Source organism: Galleria mellonella, unplaced genomic scaffold (genome assembly GCF_026898425.1).
Source record: "Galleria mellonella isolate WM207_F2 unplaced genomic scaffold, CSIRO_AGI_GalMel_v1 utg116, whole genome shotgun sequence".
Taxonomy (NCBI): Eukaryota; Metazoa; Arthropoda; class Insecta; order Lepidoptera; family Pyralidae; genus Galleria; species Galleria mellonella.
This window is the reverse complement of record NW_026441978.1, coordinates 1015802-1034523: the sequence shown is the minus strand read 5'-3', so window position 1 is coordinate 1034523 and position 18722 is coordinate 1015802. Positions and strand designations below refer to the sequence as shown.

General features: G+C 35.6%; 1 protein-coding gene across 2 annotated transcripts in view; it reads left to right on the top strand.

The window, feature by feature from the left end:
• The window catches only part of LOC113514020 (monocarboxylate transporter 12-like), a 56005-nt gene extending 40684 nt beyond the window's left edge, over positions 1-15321 (top strand). For both annotated transcript variants that reach the window (XM_052893663.1, XM_052893670.1), the window contains exons 2-5: positions 3869-5545; positions 6177-6410; positions 8213-8495; positions 9712-15321. In XM_052893663.1, coding sequence (XP_052749623.1) covers positions 3971-5545; positions 6177-6410; positions 8213-8495; positions 9712-9902 — 2283 coding nt within the window. In that variant the 5' untranslated portion in view covers positions 3869-3970 and the 3' untranslated portion in view covers positions 9903-15321. The remainder of the gene's footprint in view (positions 1-3868; positions 5546-6176; positions 6411-8212; positions 8496-9711) is intronic.
• The last annotated feature ends 3401 nt before the right edge of the window (positions 15322-18722 follow it).

The window sequence follows — 18722 nt, the reverse complement described above, 5'->3', positions numbered from 1 at the left end:
TACTCGGAATGTTTCTGAAAAACATCTTTTGATGGCAACTCATAATACTTAATACGCGGAATTTATAGGTACAACAGGAAGTACAGGAATGATAAGGTATCTAGCACAATAAAAGTGTCATTAGGTCAAACGAGGGAATTCTGGTTGTGTAGTGACACAAGAAAGCCTTATCTCTTGAAAAAGTAGTAACTTCTTCAAGAGATAAGGTTTTTTTTATTACCTTAACTGCATTTGTAAACAATTTTGTGTGTTGTTCTTTTGATTCTTTTAAATCTTTCAAATTTTATTTATATATAGTCCTTTTTATTTGCTCTTTGTTATTTTAATCTAATCCATACTTTACGTATTCACCACAGAATACGATAGCAGGAACATTACCTGTCGTTATTTATTTTCAAGGCGAAATTTCTTCAGAAGAGAAATACGGTTTGTCTTTAAAACTTAGAATTTTAATAATTAATTCCGGAGTTCTTTAATTCAAAATATTAAAACATACCCTTATAGCACCACTTTGCATATATCAACGTCATGTCATGTTCAGTCACCTGAGACCCGAGATGAAATGCGTACCATCAGTTTTATGGGTATAACAGGGCCCGTTGATTAAACCCAATTTACAGAGTACATTTTGGAGGATTATGAATTTTTAGCCAGTTGTTTAGGCCACGGAGACAGGCAGATACACGACCTTTTTTTTATACCGATCTAAGGTAATGACGATAAACAATTCACTAAGGTCAAACGTCTATGTTGGGTCCACAGTGTGATGAAAGGTACACACGAAGCAGTTCTTATTGTAGTTACGCGTTGACATAAGCTGCGACAGGAACCCTAGAAACAGAAAAATGTAATTTGCTATAGTACTTTCTATATATAGCGTAGCGTGGTCCTGGAATACCCTGTTCGAACAACGCTTCGTGATTTCGTAGTCTTAAACTGTAGGCCAAAATTATAATAATGCAGCAATGTGTTGCTGCTACAAAAAAGTAAGATAGTACAAATGTAAGCAAAACACTGGTAGTTACTAATAAATTTTACTACGTAGGATTAGGTGTTAATTTTGTTTTAAAACAGGAATTGGTTATTCACAAACATCTGCATTTATCTATCCAGTTCATCCTTTTAAAAGCCTTTTATGTTGACTTTACGGAATGAAGCTATTTTATTAATGTACGCTTAAGTGTAGTGGTTAAATTCCTGAACAAGACTTCATTGCGAATGACCTCTTTCTAGAAAAATAGGTCAGTCCTGTGAACATGAAAAACCTCTTATCAAAGCCCCGCATGAAACAAGATAACTTTGTATATCAGTCAGTCTTAAACATAGACCATGGGGCGTTAATGTATGCGGATGCTCTGCGGATGACCTGGTTTAGCGGGAAGCAGGTCAGCTGCTGCATAGCGTGCATTTGATGCAGGATAATACAGGGATGTTAGTATAAAACCACCGAGATAAAAAGCCTGCATTCAATATAGATGCCTATAGGGTAATATGCACGCTTAGTTCGAGCCATTTATTATTAGCAACTGATTTGATATAGGCTTGATCATTTGCTCGTTGCTCGTCTTTCTTGAATAGGAGTGAATAATTGATGTTGAATATTTAAAACTAATCTTTACACACGACTTTGTCCGCGTGATCAGTATATAAAAATGTACAGGATTGATGGGGCTAAAAAGTAGCCTATATTTTTTTCCATTCAAAACTATACGTGTATGGACAAATTTCACGACGTGCCGATTGGATGAGCCATTAAAATGCTAACAAGTGACAAAGAAACGTACACTTTTAAATTTATAATATTAGTAAGGATTACAAAGATCAAATTGATTTTAAGTCAAATTGAAATTTTCAACCGACTTCAAAAAGTTTTTCAATTTGGTTGTAGTTTTTTTTTTATGTTTGTTTTACTCATAACTCTGTCAATTGAAAACCGATTTGTAAAATTATTTTTATTTGAAAGGATATTATATTTATGGACTGGTACTATAAAAGTTTTATCAAAATCGATTCATAGTTTAGTATTTATATCAAAATAATTGGTTTTGCCTGAATTAAAATCGGTTTTTTAGGGAACACAATCTTAATTATGGTAAGACGAATATAAATGATGAAGCTCTGCTTTTTCTTATGAAGCAATGCTTTATCATTTTAAGGATACATTCTCATTTTAAGGAGAGACCTTGACTGATTTATAAATAGTATACAACTGTTTACTGCTGAACATAAATCTTCCCCAGAAGAGGATTTTTATCAGTATAGATGTCACGTTTGGCAGGCAGGTTGGCAACCGCAGTTGGGCTTTTAGTGATGTTTTAAGTAGGACGCTGCTGGCCATCGCTCTACCATTAAGTTCCCTTAGTCGCCTCTTACGATACCCACGGGAAAGGAAGGGGTGCTTCATTCTTTGTCAGGACCTACACGGCAGGTACATGGCAACGTTAGATAGTTTTCTTAAAAATGCAATTTTTGCTTTAATAGATTATTAATTTTATTGTACAACGTCAAACAATTTTTCTTTTATTCTTTGTAAAACAAAACAAGATATCTGAAGACTTGCTTTAGATATCTTGGCTTACAAAAGCTCGAGGTTTTGGAGAGGCTGCACTTTGTTCTTCTAATAGGTCAGGCAGACTTTTGTTTTCTCTGCAAGCGATGTTAACTGAAGAGCTGTTCAAAAAATAGCCATTTTAACCGACTTCAAAGATATTAGCAGTTTTATGTAGTTCTCAAAAACTATTTATGTTTTTTTTGATGTTACAGATTTTGGCACAAATATTTTTATATAAGGACGAGTACTTTAAGAATACGTGGATAATGCAATTCACTATTTCACTAAAACGGTTTTTTAGTATGTAGTAATAGCATCTATGAGCGTTACTGTGAATGGAACCAAAAGTAATGGGACTCATTTGGGAGAAAATGATTTCTTTTTTCTATTATAAGATAAGGATCAGTATTTGCCATACGAAAATTGCCTATTAAGTTTTCTACCGAAATTTAATAAGCATTAATTCCAAATAAAAAAGAAATGAATGTAAACACCAAATAAGTTCTGGATTCCATTTGTTTATTGTTAATTGACTTTCATTATTAACACTAATGTTATTAAGTTTAAACTTTTTTAAAACCTTAGTTTGTGCATAGATTTATCGAGTATTCTAGGCAAATAACATTGGATTGGCACTCAACGATGATGTTATTTACTGTACATATTAATACTTCGGCATACCAGCTCCGATCTTCAACCGGCTCCTCATTGTCCAGCAATCACTCAAGTAACTGGAGACGATTTAGCACTTTGGACATCCGTTGCAAGCAATGAACTATTATCTGCTTTGAATAGAGCAACGTACATTGAGCGTGATTGATACGACTCTTGGCTTCCTAGCTCGAGTAGGTCTTATTACCTAACCGTGATTAGGTACATGTATACAATATTAATATAAATCGAGAGGACGTTCGTTATTTGTCATTGGATTTTGACCGACAGCTGCGAGATTAGTTGAAAAAAATGAGGCATTTGCAGTGACAATTTGATATATGAGGGTTGGATGAAATTAATGTTTTTTTTTTGTCCCGTGATAAATTACATTGCCAGTTTTAATTAACGATCTAATATTTCAGAAAAATGTCATCGCTTCATTATATAATTGAAAATCTCTGAAGAAAAAAAACTTGAAACCTTATTGTGAGAGTATACGAGTAAATTTATGTAATTAAATAATTATCACGAACAACAAAGTTCGAAATTGTAACTTTATAATCAAAGAATTGGAAAACTATTATGATAGATTTAATCCTAGTCATAGAAGTATTATTATGTCGTATGTGGACTGTATTAACGACAATATTTCTGATATTTCAGCATGAGGTCACGGCGGTGGTGTGGTGTCCGCATGGAAGCCCGGCGGACTGGTGATCCCGCGCTGCACACGCTGCGAGCGCAGTTTCGTCGCGCCCTGCCGGAATGGACCGCGCGCGCCTCTCGCCGCCGCCGGACTGCACGAACAATCGGTCGATCCAAGGAGGACCCCGCGAAACCCCTGATACCCCAGCCCCGCCTGCGGAGGCCTTAAACGACCCAGAGACTCCGCGGCCCGCGCCGCGTGCGCTACCCTCTATTCCCGAGAGCGAGCCTCTCCTCCGCGACCCGCTCAGTGTCAGTGCTATCAGTGATAATGTTGCGCGGAAAACGAACGGTCGTGTCCTGCATGTGCAGTTCGACGCGCAGTCGCCCCCGGCGCCTGTATCCGTATCTAGTTCTAGTTCGAGTTCCTCAGACGACGAAGATGTGTCGATCGCGGAAGCCCGGCCTCCGGACGGTGGTTGGGGTTGGGTCGTCGTATTTGCATCTTTCATGGTTAATCTCATCGCCGATGGAATCACATTTAGTTTCGGCGTATTCTTCCCTCATTTCCTCGAATACTTTGGCGAGGGAAAAGGAAAGACGGCATGGATTGCGGGGATATTTATGGCAATGCCCCTTCTCTCTGGCCCGATCGCTAGTTTTTTAACGGACAGGTACGGATGTCGCCGTATGACTATATTTGGTTCAATAATGGCGACCATCGGCTTTGTTATTTCCGCATTTGTGGACAATATGGAGACTCTGTTTTTGACTTTTGGCATTATGGCCGGCTTTGGCTTGAGCTTGTGTTATGTTGCGGCAGTTGTTATAGTCGCATATTATTTTGAGAAGAAACGTTCCCTTGCAACTGGAATTTCAGTTTGTGGGAGTGGCATTGGAACTTTCATATTTGCCCCTCTAACGAATCTTTTACTCGATGAGTACGGCTGGCGTGGAACTACGCTAATATTAGCAGGATTGTTTTTGAATATTGCGGTTTGTGGCATGCTCTTTAGAGATCTGCCATGGACGACGACAATGAACGAGGAGAAGGCCAGAGAGAGAAAACGTAGACGAGAGAGAAAACGAAATAAACGGTATGGTTCCTCGGTTGATAGTTTCTCGGATAGCAAAAGTAGTGCAGCTGGTTCCACTAAAGTTGATAAAGTAGACATTGAAGCAGTTGCGTCTCCTGTTGTTCCACAGTTTAGTTCCTTGGTGGATTTACCTACTTTTATGACTGGTGGTGAGGGTATTTCCCTAGAAGTGTTCGAGTTAATGTCGAATAAAGGTCGAGCATATGCGATACTGGCTCAGAATTATCCCGGTGTTATGTTGCCATCTAGAAGCTTTAGCGACAGTGGAAGACTTCATGAGCAGTCGCCACCTAGGGGTGTAATGTCTCCTGGTACCACGCCGGGGGCTATGTCACCCACTGCAACTCAAGCTCCTGAAAGTAACAATACTTCAGCACCTCTTAGTGATAAAGTTGCCATATCGCTTTGGTTGAGACGGCAAGGTGCCACGGGCTCCTCTGTTTCCAAGAAGCCCCCGGCGTTCCTCAAAGATTTGAGAGTGCATAGACATTCTCTTACGTACAGAGGTGCAATGTTGAATATCAATAGATACAGACTCCGAGCTTCTTCTTGTCCCAATATCTTCAGGAACTCAATGACCACCATTGCAAAAGAAAAGGTGAGTTGAAAATTAAAATAAATTGTATTGTGCTTTCACATATTTGTTACCTCAAAAAAATTCTATACCATGTTTCATCAAAATTCGCTCAGTTAACTAATGCCTTTACTTCTTTATTGTTTAATTGTCTACTTTAAAAATAATATATTTTACGTACATCAAATACTATTAATACTATATTAATGTAAATTGTCAAGTAACTCTTTGAAAATGCAAATTGGTGCTATTTATATTGAAAATGACCATGTGATATGATCATCTTTTATAATGTAGTTATCATATAATTATCATATTAGCCCTTAATTGTCCACTGTCTAATGTAGGCCTCCCCCTATTGGGGAGCTTTGCAGTTGTTGCCACGCTTGGCAAGCGGGTTGACAACCGCGGTTAGACGCTGCTAAGAAATTAATTTCTTATATATTTAAATATAAATTGCAAGCTAGTTTATATTTTGTATTTCTTATAAATATAACTCGAATTTATTACCACAAATACAAAATTCTGAATATTATTATAGTTTGAAGAACGAGATAACCCCACGCGCGGGGCATCTGGTATTCTTCCACCAAGCGGGACAATAAGCTAGTTCACCAACCTTTTTGTTTAACAAAAATATCGTTCCTTCTTTCAGGTTCAATGGTACGCTGGTCTCTGGGACTTTTGGGATCTGGTGGTGGACGTGATGGACTTCTCCCATTTCCTCAACCCGGCGTTCCTCGTGTTCTCCTTATCCAACTTCCTGTTGTACATGTGGTATGACGTACCATACGTGTATATAGCGCACAACGCAATGTCTATGGGTTTCAACGAGTCACAGTCCTCGATGTTGATATCTATTATCGGGATATTGAATATGTTTGGCGAGGTGAGTATTTAATGTTATAACTACCTATCTTCAAGCCAAGTCCCTTGCGGGGTAGGTAGAGTGGGCAAAGTGCCGAGGGTCTCTTTGAAGTTTTTTTTTTATATGTAACTTAAAATGGTAATGAAAATGACTGTCCATGTGGTAGAAAGTGGTATACTGGTGATGCCTATATTGTATCTCATACATTCTTGAGTATTGATGTCGCAGTGGAATTACAAGGTATAGAAGCATAACACCTGAGTCCTCAGGAATGGCAACGCATGGGGGGTATCATGGGAGAAACAGTATACTCTGTTATGTCCATACTACTGCTCATGTTTATAGGCGACGGTTACCACTTTCCATTAGGTGGATCATCAGCACGTTTGCCATTCTAAGTTGCATAAAAAACGAGATATTGGCGGTTGACTGTCGATATATGTATAGGTGTATAATTACCTAGCGTAAACAAAAGGTAGATACCATATTTAGGTCAAAACTGTTACGTTGATCCTTCAGATAACGGTAACAGTGACAGCACAATGCCGTTGTAACAATACAGTCATAAAGTTTGTGTTTACACGCAATTATCATTGATTACTATTGTGTAATAGTGCTAAACGCTAATTAATAAATGACGGTCTAGTCTTGATAATTACTGGAAATAGTATTTATTTATTTATTTATTCTTTATTGCACAATAAAACTTTTGTACAAGTGGCGAGTTGCCATATTGCATTCTCTACCAGCTAACCATGAGGTAGAAACAGAAAGCGTATGAAGGGCAGTTGTGGTGAAGAATATGTGACTTAATTATAGTAACATATTGAAATAATTATACATAATAATACATTATAATGTTATATTATTATCTGTTTGGGTACCTGTGTCCCACTCTTGTTTTTGCCGTGAAGCGAATGTGTTTGCATGGCTGCGTTTCGATTTGAAGAGTGGATTATAGTGATTGAAATTACAGGGTACGGAGACGTAACATTGAGGTCCTCGAGGGGAACGGTTTGTTAGTAATTCGGCCTTCCAGTTCCATTGCTAAAAGTATATCCTGAGGTCGAACTCCCCGTGGTCCCTCTGCAAAGCATCGTGCTGAATTCCATGTGTGTACCCATGTTCCATAATGTCTTGGAGGTTGACCTGACAGGATATATTGCTAGGAATGGGGAAGCTAAAACCTATTACTAACAATCCCCCCTCCTTCCCCCTTTTGTTATACTTACACTCGAAAAAAATTGTGGATGGATGATGATGGAATAGTAACGTCCCCTGCGCTATCGGTATACACTGGCAGGGCACCAGTAAGAGATGATAGGTGAGAATGAAAAGGCAGGTCAGTTAGCCCACCATGACGAATTTAACAATAAATCAATCTCGACGGTTTCCAGGGGGAACCACGAGGAGGTGGACCTGACAGAGTATATTGCTAGCAATGGGGCTACTAATTCTCATTACTAACAATCCCCCCCTCCCCCCTTATGGTATTGGAATGGATATATCGATGGTTTAGTTCTTAAATATACCAGTTATTGTACTATATTTTACACGTGAACTCTTTAAAGTCATAGAATTGCTTATCCTACTGTAACAGTGGGTTTTACATAGAGAGAAACTGCGGTATACTTTTTAAACAATAACTAAAGATAAAGGATTTAGTTTAGTACTTAATTTGATAGGAAAAAAAGTGACACTTAAAAATATATATTGCTAGCAATGGGGCAACTAATCCCCGTTACTAACAATTCCTTCTTCTCCCACTCGAAAACATTATTTCTTTCGCAGTCATCTATAACAGTACAATTATAATTTCCCAGATTCTGCTCGGCTGGGTGGGCGACTTCGAGCGTGTGAACGCGAGCCTGGTGTACGCGGCGTGCATGGTGCTGTGCGGCGCGGTGACGCTGCTGATGCCGCTGGTGCAGGCCTACGCGGCCCTCGGCGCCGCCTCGGGGGCCTTCGGCGCCTTCATCGCGGCCAACTACTCGCTCACCAGCATTATACTCGTCGAGCAGATCACGCTCGAGAAGTTCACCAACGCGTACGGGCTGCTGCTCTTGATACAGGGCGTCGCCAACCTGATCGGACCTCCTTTGGCAGGTTGGTGCTTTTATATTTAGAACTTGTATAATTTCAGATTTTCAATATCATCTAAGACTAACTGCGGTTGCTAACTGTTGGAGGGGGGGGGGGGATTGTTAGTAATGCGGATAACCACTCCCATTTCTAATAATATTACCCTTCGACTTAGTGCAAAGACGAGCTATGAGAATTGTCGATGATCCCAGGCTCACAGGCGGTATCGAACCCTTAAGTCTTAGGAGAGATTTTGCCTCACTCTGCGTGTTCTACCGCTTGTACAATGGATTGTGCTCAGAGGAATATGATGCCTACGGCTACTTTCTATCATCGTACGGCTCGCCATCGACAAGGAGTTCACCCTCATACCCTACAGCCTAAATGGTCGCGTACAACGCGGATTCAGAGATGTTTTCTCCCACGAACGCTCAGGTTGTGGAATGAGCTCCCTGTCGAGGTTTTCCCAAGAGACTACAGCATGGGGTTCTTCAAAAGGGGGTAAAGAGGTTTCTTCAGGGTCGGCGGCGCGCACGTAATACCTCTGGTATTGCAGGCGTTCTGTATGCTTGTTTGCCACCTCAGTGGTATAAAAAAACACGCGGTTCCCCCTGGAAACCGTTTTGATACATTTCTTATGAATTCGTGGCAATCTACGGGGCAACTGACCTGTGTTCATTTTCATTTATCATCGCTCACTGGTGCCCCGCCAATGTATATCGATAGTGCAGGCGGAGAGAGTAAGAACATTACATTGTCATTCATTAAAAAAAAAAAACCGCGTGTTAAGCGTGTAAACTACGGGCAAAATTGCCCTATTAGGGGGAGGCTTATGTTCAGCAGTGAATAGTGATTAGCTGATATGATGATGATGATGAATTTAAGACTGTACCACTAATATCAGGTGTTATTCCTCTGTACCCAGTAAATTCACGCCATATCCCACCCTTCAAACCGAAACACAATTGTTTCACGCTAGAAACACGAATGGGATAGAGGTACCCAAGCAATCGACTTTTGTACAAAGTCTCCCTCTGGTGGTCTATATTTTAAACCAGATTAAAAAAGAATTGAATGTTAGTAATAATTTTAATTTAAATTAATAGAACTCCCTCCATTTTTGAGTACAGAGTGAAAATGAAATCAGTTTTAAGATGTTTAGCTGCCTTTAAATTTTATAGGCTTCATTTGTCAACTCACTCACAAAAATAATTAACATTGTTTTTTTCTACCATTCCAGGTTGGATTTATGACATAACCGGCTCTTACGACCTCTCATTCTACATGGCGGGCGTGTTTATCGGGATTTCGGGTGTGATCCTGGTCATTCTCCCGCTGTACAAGTGTATTCGTAAACAGAAACGCAACAAGATCGAGGAGCCAAATGTAGGAAATGGTGAAGTCAAGCAGAACGGGAAGCTTCTAGTGTAAGCGACATGTTTTCGTTCGAAATTTGAACCTATAAAATATAGAAAACACTATTCTGTGTTTGTGATCAGTTGTTCGATTTTTGAATTTATTATTTTTTAATTTTTCTACTTTTTTTTCGTATGACAATCGGTGCTTAATTCGCGCTAATATTACTTTTTTTTTATTTTTCTGATGTTTTGGCATATACGTTGTTTCATCTTACGCATGAACCATTAATGTCGAGATTGATGATGCGAATGTTGTGAACATTTAACAATAAAGACAGTTTTATTTTTCCTAATTCATAGTTAATAACGAACGATTTAAAACATTACTCCTATGGAGTGGAGACGTTTTGAGAATATGTGTTGTAATTGTATAACTATAGTATAATTAAAGGACGATACTATGTTCACCAATGATTAATTACTAAGGTCAGAGAGTCAAGGATAAAAGTATAATGTCTAGATAAGTAGTAAATGATTATATCTCTATATAGGTACGATTACGCTACCGCACTTTCGAATCACCTGACAAGGCAAGGCAAATCGTATTTTGAAATGGTTTTGTTCCTATTTGTGTAGGTTCCCATATCTACATAATATTATATTAAAATTTTTGACATGAACTGCTTACATATAAACTGTTATAAATAACCTCAGTACAGGGCTTCCATATCCACTTCTGTATTCTGCTGTTTCAAATTAATATTCAGCATTGTAATTGTTTATTATCACAAAACTAACACAAAAATACTACGGAATAAGGTATAGGAATAAACAAACATAAAAATGCGTAAAATATAAAAAAGTTATTCAGCCGCCATTTTGAAATAATCACATTTCAAAATGGCGTCTAATTTTAACTTATTTATTACAGTTTTATCCACGTATTGTCAACTATGTTGCAATTACAATTTAAAAATAGTATTAAAAATATATTAAAACTGATTTATTTAACAACGAACACAATTTGCCCTTATGTTTATTTGGATCGTGGATATGGGGCCCTTACTGTTAATATGTATTATTATAAATAAAAAAAAAAAACCACATTGTCAAGAATTTCTAAGTATTAATATGAAACAGTCATATGTAGTGAGGCCAGTTATATGTGTAGTTATGTCACGATATAACGTTAATGTAAGGTAAAAGGATAAAAAGGTTTTAAGCTAAATATTGGTTAACTATTCTATCAAAATTACAACAATTGTAATTTAAAAAAAAATTAATTATATATAAATACAACTATATATATATATATATATATATATATAGTTAACAATTACAATGGTCTGTACCAAGTAGAGGTGAATTAGGAACTTTTTTCTATGGGATTTGTTTTATATGTTGCAAATTAAATTTATTCAATTGAATGTAACTTTGATAGAATCTCGTTTATGTGACCCACACTACTACAATATTAAAGAAAAACAAAATATTATTAACAAATTCTTAATTGTGTAAATTAAGAAGTAATTTTAATGATATGTAGTGATTTATGACGTGTTGATATTGCATCTAGATTGATTATTAGATTAGATTTGTAATAAAAATACGTCTATAATAAAAAAAAAATCGTGTACGAAATGCCCTGAAAATGTAAGAAAAACACCATCAACAACCTCTTGACGTGATACCAATCAAAAATATCCATAAAAATTCACCATATATCTTTTATAGTGCACAAAAAGTGTATGCGAATAATTTTTAATTAAACTGAGCGTTCATACTCCTAATTGCATTAGTATAAAATTCAAGAATTAAAAACATAAATATAGAGTAAAAAAAAAAACAGTGTGAGGAAATAAAAAAAAAAATCAGGCCATTTTGTATTAAAGTACTCGGAATGAGACTATTTGGTTGTAGACTGTCTTTTGACAGGTGGCCGCCATTTTGTCGTTGCAGCATGACGTAATTAACGAATTGAATAAATCCAATTGTAACAGAGGAACGGTCAGAGTATTGTAAAGAGAGCAATAGACAAGAGAAAAGTGATATTAAAATTAAATTCAAATGTAAAACAAACATTAGTTATAGCTGAATATTTTTTGGCTTCCCAAAAGAATGAGTAAAAGCATACAAATCAAGTAGCCTTTATTGTTATATTAAAAATTATGAAAAATTAAAATAAATATTTGAATTAAATATTATATATATATATATATATATATATATATATATATATATATATATATATATATATATATAATATCTATCTTCATTAAAGAAGGTTATAACAAGTGGTGATTGTACCGTGAACATCAAAATTGATTTGATACCAATAAATTAGGGCTTTAAAAAGGCATATTTGGTCCGCTAGATAAAATAAATGTATCCAACATGCATTCAGTTGGTACTAGGCATGGGTAATAGTCAATAATACCGATCCGATATCTATATACTGGTTTCCTCTGTATATTTACTATACTTATTTCGATATCGCCCGTATCGACCATGTTTAAATTCTGTTATCCAATATTATTTTTTGGATTTACAAACTTTTAATATATTTCTCATTGGACCATTATACAGATATTGTAACTAAAATATATAGTTATTGCTATATATTATTCAATCCTATTGTATGAGACACCAGACTTTTTGTGTCATTCTGTCTCATGATCTCGCTCGCGATGACGATTTCATCAATGGATTCGCTTTTCTGGTTTCTCAACACGTTACAGTTGAGTATAAGACGGATGGTTCTAACACTATGACGTTTAGTATCTCTTTTTTACAACAACTTTTCCGTAATCCTATTCGAGTGTAAGTGAGATGGCCAATAAAGTTATTAGTTAAAATACTGGCTTCAATATTGTATTAACAACGGAATCTCCATTTGCTTATAAGCTTCTTTTATATCTAATCTGCACCTATTTAAAAGTATTTCAATGGGAAGACATTATTTCTATGACAGGTGAAAATGGTTGTGTACCAAATTATAACATTATAATGTAGTATAAAGGCCCCAAAAGAAAATACTAACAACGCGTAAAATATTAAGGACTGTGCTCACTATACCGTGTACCGCTACTAACCGCTACAGGAGCGTGTCAGGCACGAAAATTGTCAAAACTAGATATGCGTAATACCCAATATCTATGTATTGAGTTCGGTTTAATGTTTACCCATTGCGATATCGCCCTTATCATTAGATATCTGTATATTACGAGAGGTTTCTTTTCGATATTATATAATCGATATCTAATATATCTGTTATTGGGCTAATATATGTATAGATATTGTAACTACAATAGATAGATATTGCTCTATATTAGTCACTTTTAGTTGAAACACTGCTTTGTCTATTACAGTGGCTCACTTCTATTATATAGTTTTTCTTCTATTTTCAAATACTTAGTAATTGATCACGTTGTAATTGCGGAATAATTGATTATTACTAATTTGTAGTTAATTGGCCTCCAGTTTTGACGGTTTAAGCCTGGAATTATGGTGTTGATAGTGTTGGTGTGGATTACGTAGTGGGGTTTGTCCCACAATAATCCATGCAAGGAATAATTATGTATGCCTGTTTGCCAGCCTTTCACATATAAAATCTGTATAGTTTCAGTCGCGGTATGAGACGGCGTAGTGAGCACAGAGGTTGTTCTGAAAATGTAGTTACATTGTAAAATGACCCTTACTAAAGACTGTCTCTCATGTGAAACCAATAAACTAAATGATCTTCCCCTAGTTTTAATTACAAAAATGGTTGATTGTGTCTCTCCTTTGCTAAACTTTTTTTTTGTCTATGGTTTACTACAAGGTCATGGCAAAGGAAATGATACATTCAGCTCATATTTTAACGGTTTTCGGTAGAATAACTATTTATGATATAGTAAGAAATTATGTATATGTATATATTATAATCGAATGATACTAGGTGTAAGTATAAAAATCATGGAAATTAATAGAACCAAAAAAAAAAAAATGTAGCTATGTTTGAATTTTCCTTAGATTTAGTCGTTAGATTAGAGTTTCGAGCCTTCTTCGATGCAATTTGAGAGCAATCTACTAACTTGCACCTAACATTGTAAAATATCGAATTGTTAAGTCCACCAAATTATTAATATGCGACTAAATACTACAAAGATATACCTTTTATAAACTAACGGAGTCTCGATGAGTTGATATAAATGTACAGTTACCTGCAAAAATATATTAGTACTATTTTACAACATTGATCTTTCAGATTAGAAGCTTCTAGAATATTTATTTCCTTTTTGTATTCGTATTTATGTCTTTTTATTCATATTGTGTGCATTTTTCTATATTGTTATACAGTGAAAGGTTTATACCATCGGGCAGTTACATAATTTAAACACAGCTCAGGTATTTGACTTTGGTGTTGCCAGCTTATATTCCATTAACAATATTGTTTGGATTATGTATTTTTGTGGCTAACTGTACATAGACAGGACAAACCTGTGAGCGCAGAAACTGTTAATGTGATATTCCTAGAGTTTAGTTGTAAGTTTTTAAGTAAAACAAACCATGTATGTACGTAGGGAGTTTCTTGCCTATTTGCAACTGACAGACGGTAGTCGAAGAGAAACGATAAATAGTAATCAACACCGTATGAGTTTTCCGGACGTCTTATTATTTTCTATGTAATTATTTTTTTGATGGGTAAAAATAGTATGGTAACCCCGCCTGCGCTAACGGGATACGCTGGCGGAGCACCAGTGAAGGGTGATAGATGAGAATGAAAACAGGCCAGTTAGCCCATCATGATGAATTCATCAGGAATTAACCATGATTTCCAGGGGGAACCACGTGGAGGTCGACCTGTTTGGGTATATTGCTAGCAATGGGATTCTCAGTCTCCGTTACTAACAATCCCTTTCCCCCCCTTCTATTTAAATTATAAATCCATAAATTATAATAGATATATCCGGGAAATTCATACAGATTTGCCACCATAATGCACCGTAGTAACAGTACGTGAAATTTTCACAAATTCAGAAATTAAATGTCTAACAATTTTGATTCTAAAACAACACAAGATGACATTTCGAATGTTTTAAATTTTTTGTTTAAAATTTGTAATTTTTTAATCCGTTTATGGCATTGATTTTGTCACCAATTTTTAATAAAAAGTTTTAACTAAAATCAAATACTTCTTAAGTCTACATGTAAATGTGAAAAAAAAAACAATATTTGAAAAATATTGTGTATGTGTATGATTGTTTTGTTTTCCCCATGTTCGACATTATTATTAGATTTATTATTACACACAGGTTTTGTCATACAGAATGTATGTAAAAATACAATATTAATAGTTTTAGAATTCTGTTGTTATTTAATCTTAATTTCTTTTTATACTTTTGGCGCATCGCAAGAACCCAAAGGTGTATGGAAGTGATTGTACGAAACGGGTATAAAAATAATAGAGTTGTTCTACGATTTTAGAGCATCTAGTAAAACTTTTGATTTTATTTTTTTTGTTTTATTTGAATTATTAGACGAAGCACGTTTACCATCAGACGGGCTGTATGCTTGTTTGCCACCTTTGTGGTATAAACAAAAATTTGATATTTGATTATTGTAACCCCATTTTGGCTTTTTGTCGATGGTTGTTCATTTCTATTATGCAGTCTGACATAATAATATTTTTATTGATGGTAATATTTTAATTTGATGGGCACGCTGATTTGCAGTTGAGGTCCTGGTTCGATTTCCTGTTGGAACAGTTTAGGTAATTAAATTTTCCGGGTCTAGTTATCTTAGGTTGTGTCCTGTATTGCTTGATGCTTGGTTCCTCATAACACGGGGGATCCTAGCTTTAGGGTCAGGCTATTTGATGTAGTGACCCGTGGCACTTACAAAGTATCTACGTTTCAATAAATTGTTTAAAAAAACGTGTTTATTGTTGGGTTACATGCACTTTTGTAAAAGGTCAGGGCCCTTTAATAATACATCAACGTTAATAGGTGCAAAAATTTACCTTTCCATAACTTGATTCGACGGGATTCGAACTAATATCTCTCTGCTATCTATTCTCTTCGTGATAGATTCTATATATATATATATATATATATATATATATATATATATATATATATATATATATATATATATCCTTAAAATTAGTATTAGCTGCTTGTCTATGCTCTGTAGAACTCGGCAAGTTTGCAACATAATGACGTAAATCCTCCTTTAAGCATATTTTAGTCAATGAGAGCTTATTGAGTGTTTATGAATAACATTCTGTTATAAACGTTTAATAAAGTTATTGGAAATTTCAGCAAAAAAGCTCTTTAAACGTACAATGAGATTTTTTATAGTAAAGATATGTCAGGATATATCTATTTATGGCCGTGGGGTTCTTAAATGCGATGTCATGCACAATTTGTCAATAATAAAGAGTTAAATATTTATTTGTTGTTCGAAATTTGAGTAAAAAATTCTCCCACGACACCTTACAGTATTCCAAGTTGTAATTAACAATACATACTCAATGAATAATTCAAAAATTAGTGATGTTAAAATACCTCATAATTGTTACTTCATTATTTAATCGATCCAAGCACCGTAACAAACAAAGCAAGCAACGTAGTTTGAACGAAATGTTTGTCTGTGTGACAATTGAATTTTATATAATAAAGATCATTTTAGCTTGACATTCATTGTTTTAATTTAATTTTTCTTATACAACTTAGAATGGCAAACAAGCTGACGGCCCACCTGATGGAAACTGGTAACCGTCGCCTATAGACATGAGCAGTAGCATGGACATAACAGAGTATATTGTTTCGCTCATGATACCCCCCATGCGTTGCCATTCCTGAGGACTCCGATGTTATTCCTCTGTACCCAGTAAATTCAGGCCATATCCCACCCTTCAAACCGAAACACAGCCATGCAAACACAACTGCTTCACGGTTGAAACACGAATGAAATATTTTAAATATATTCTATTGTGTAAATTAAAAAGACCCTAATTAACATTTTAACGGTGCAGGATTGTTTTATACCATTGAGGTGGTAAACAAGCATACGGCGCACCTTATGGTAAGCGGTTACCGTAGACTATGAGCGCCTGTAATACCAGGGCCACTACGCGCGCGTTGTAGACCCTGACGGAACCTTTATTTCTTTATTTAATGCCATGTTGTAGCCTCGAAAAAATTTCGACAGGGAGCTCATTCCATAAACTGAATGTTTGTGGGGAAAAATATCTCTGAAACCGCACTGTATGCGACCATCTAGGCTCGAAGATAAGGGGGCGAACTTCCTGTCGATGGTAAGCTATACGATGGTAGGTGGGTATCATATTGAACAATTCCTGTAAGCACATTTCCAACCACAAGTGATATACATATTACAATATGAGTTAGAATGACATTCTAAAATTTTATTTTTAGAATTTAGTAAGTATTTAATGCTTTTGTTGCAACTTAGAATGGCAAACAAGCTGACTGCCCACCTGATGGAAAGTGGTAACCGTCGCCTATAGACATGAGCAGTACCATGCACATAACAGAGTATACTGTAATGAGTAATAATAATTTTTGAACTGAGCTAGTTGGATACGTTTCAGCGACAGTTCTTTTCTGATATTGTAAATGTGAAAGTTTGTTTGTAACAAACATAACACCTTAACGGCGAGGGGAAAGGGATTGTTAGTAATGAAGACTGATAATCCCATTGCTAGCAATATACCCAACCAGGTCGACCTCTTCGCGGTTCTCCCTGGAAACTTTCATGGCTAATTCCTGACGAAATCATCATGTTGGGCTAACTGGCCTGTTTTCATTCCCATCTGTCACCCTTCACTGGTGTTCCGCCAGCGTATCTCGTTAGCGCAGGCGGGGTTACCATACTATTTTCACCCATAAAAAAAAAACACCGTAACGGCTTAATCAATCGTATATTCTACTAGCAGGCTTCGCACGGGTGGACATTTTTACAACATTTTACACTTTTCGACATAATATCTTTCGAACGGAATATACCTACGATTCGAAAAATTCAAAAAATAATTTGCAGGTATTGAAGCAATTTTGAATACAAAATAAATTGTTTAATACGGATTAATAAATAGGTATAAATATCTGTTATGTCCATGGTACTGCTCATGTCTAAAGGCGACAGTTACCATTTTCCATCAGGTGGGCCGTCAGCTTGTTTGCCATTCTAAGTTGTATAAAAAAAAAACATGTATAACGCGACATCGTAATTTTTTATATTTCTATGATTTATTAAATTCATAATATCTATTGAATGGAATAGCCGATTTGAACAATTCAAAAAGTAATCTACATATATTGAAATAGTTTTAAAAACAATATGTTTTATTTGGATAAGGATTCAAACACAAGTACGAATAACATGGTGTAAATTTGGTCGGTATTTCTATCAACATTTAAAATGTAAAAATTGTTTATTGTGACATAACGATAATAGTTGGACATATAGTATCGTAGTAGTTTTTTGTAGTTATTGATATTTCCTTCAATATTGTAGAACATAGTTTTGTTCTATCACCAATAGTTTCCGCAGCGCACGTGACGAAAGATATTTTATAGCACTTTTTTTATACCTTGAGTTACGTTACTAACGTTTTAATAATGATCCCTAATCTTTTCTAGCAATAAATATAGCCCATAAAAAAAAAAAATAAATATTACTCAAGATGAATGTAGCTTTCTAATGGTGAAAGAATTTTAGAAATCGGCAAAGTAATTTTTGAGTTTATTCATTACAAACATACATACACACAAAAATACAAATCTTTCCTCTTTATAATATTTATTTATTTATTTGTTATAAGTTACAATAACAGTTTGCAAACAGAAATGAAACATTAAAAATAAAACAATACAAAAATTTATCA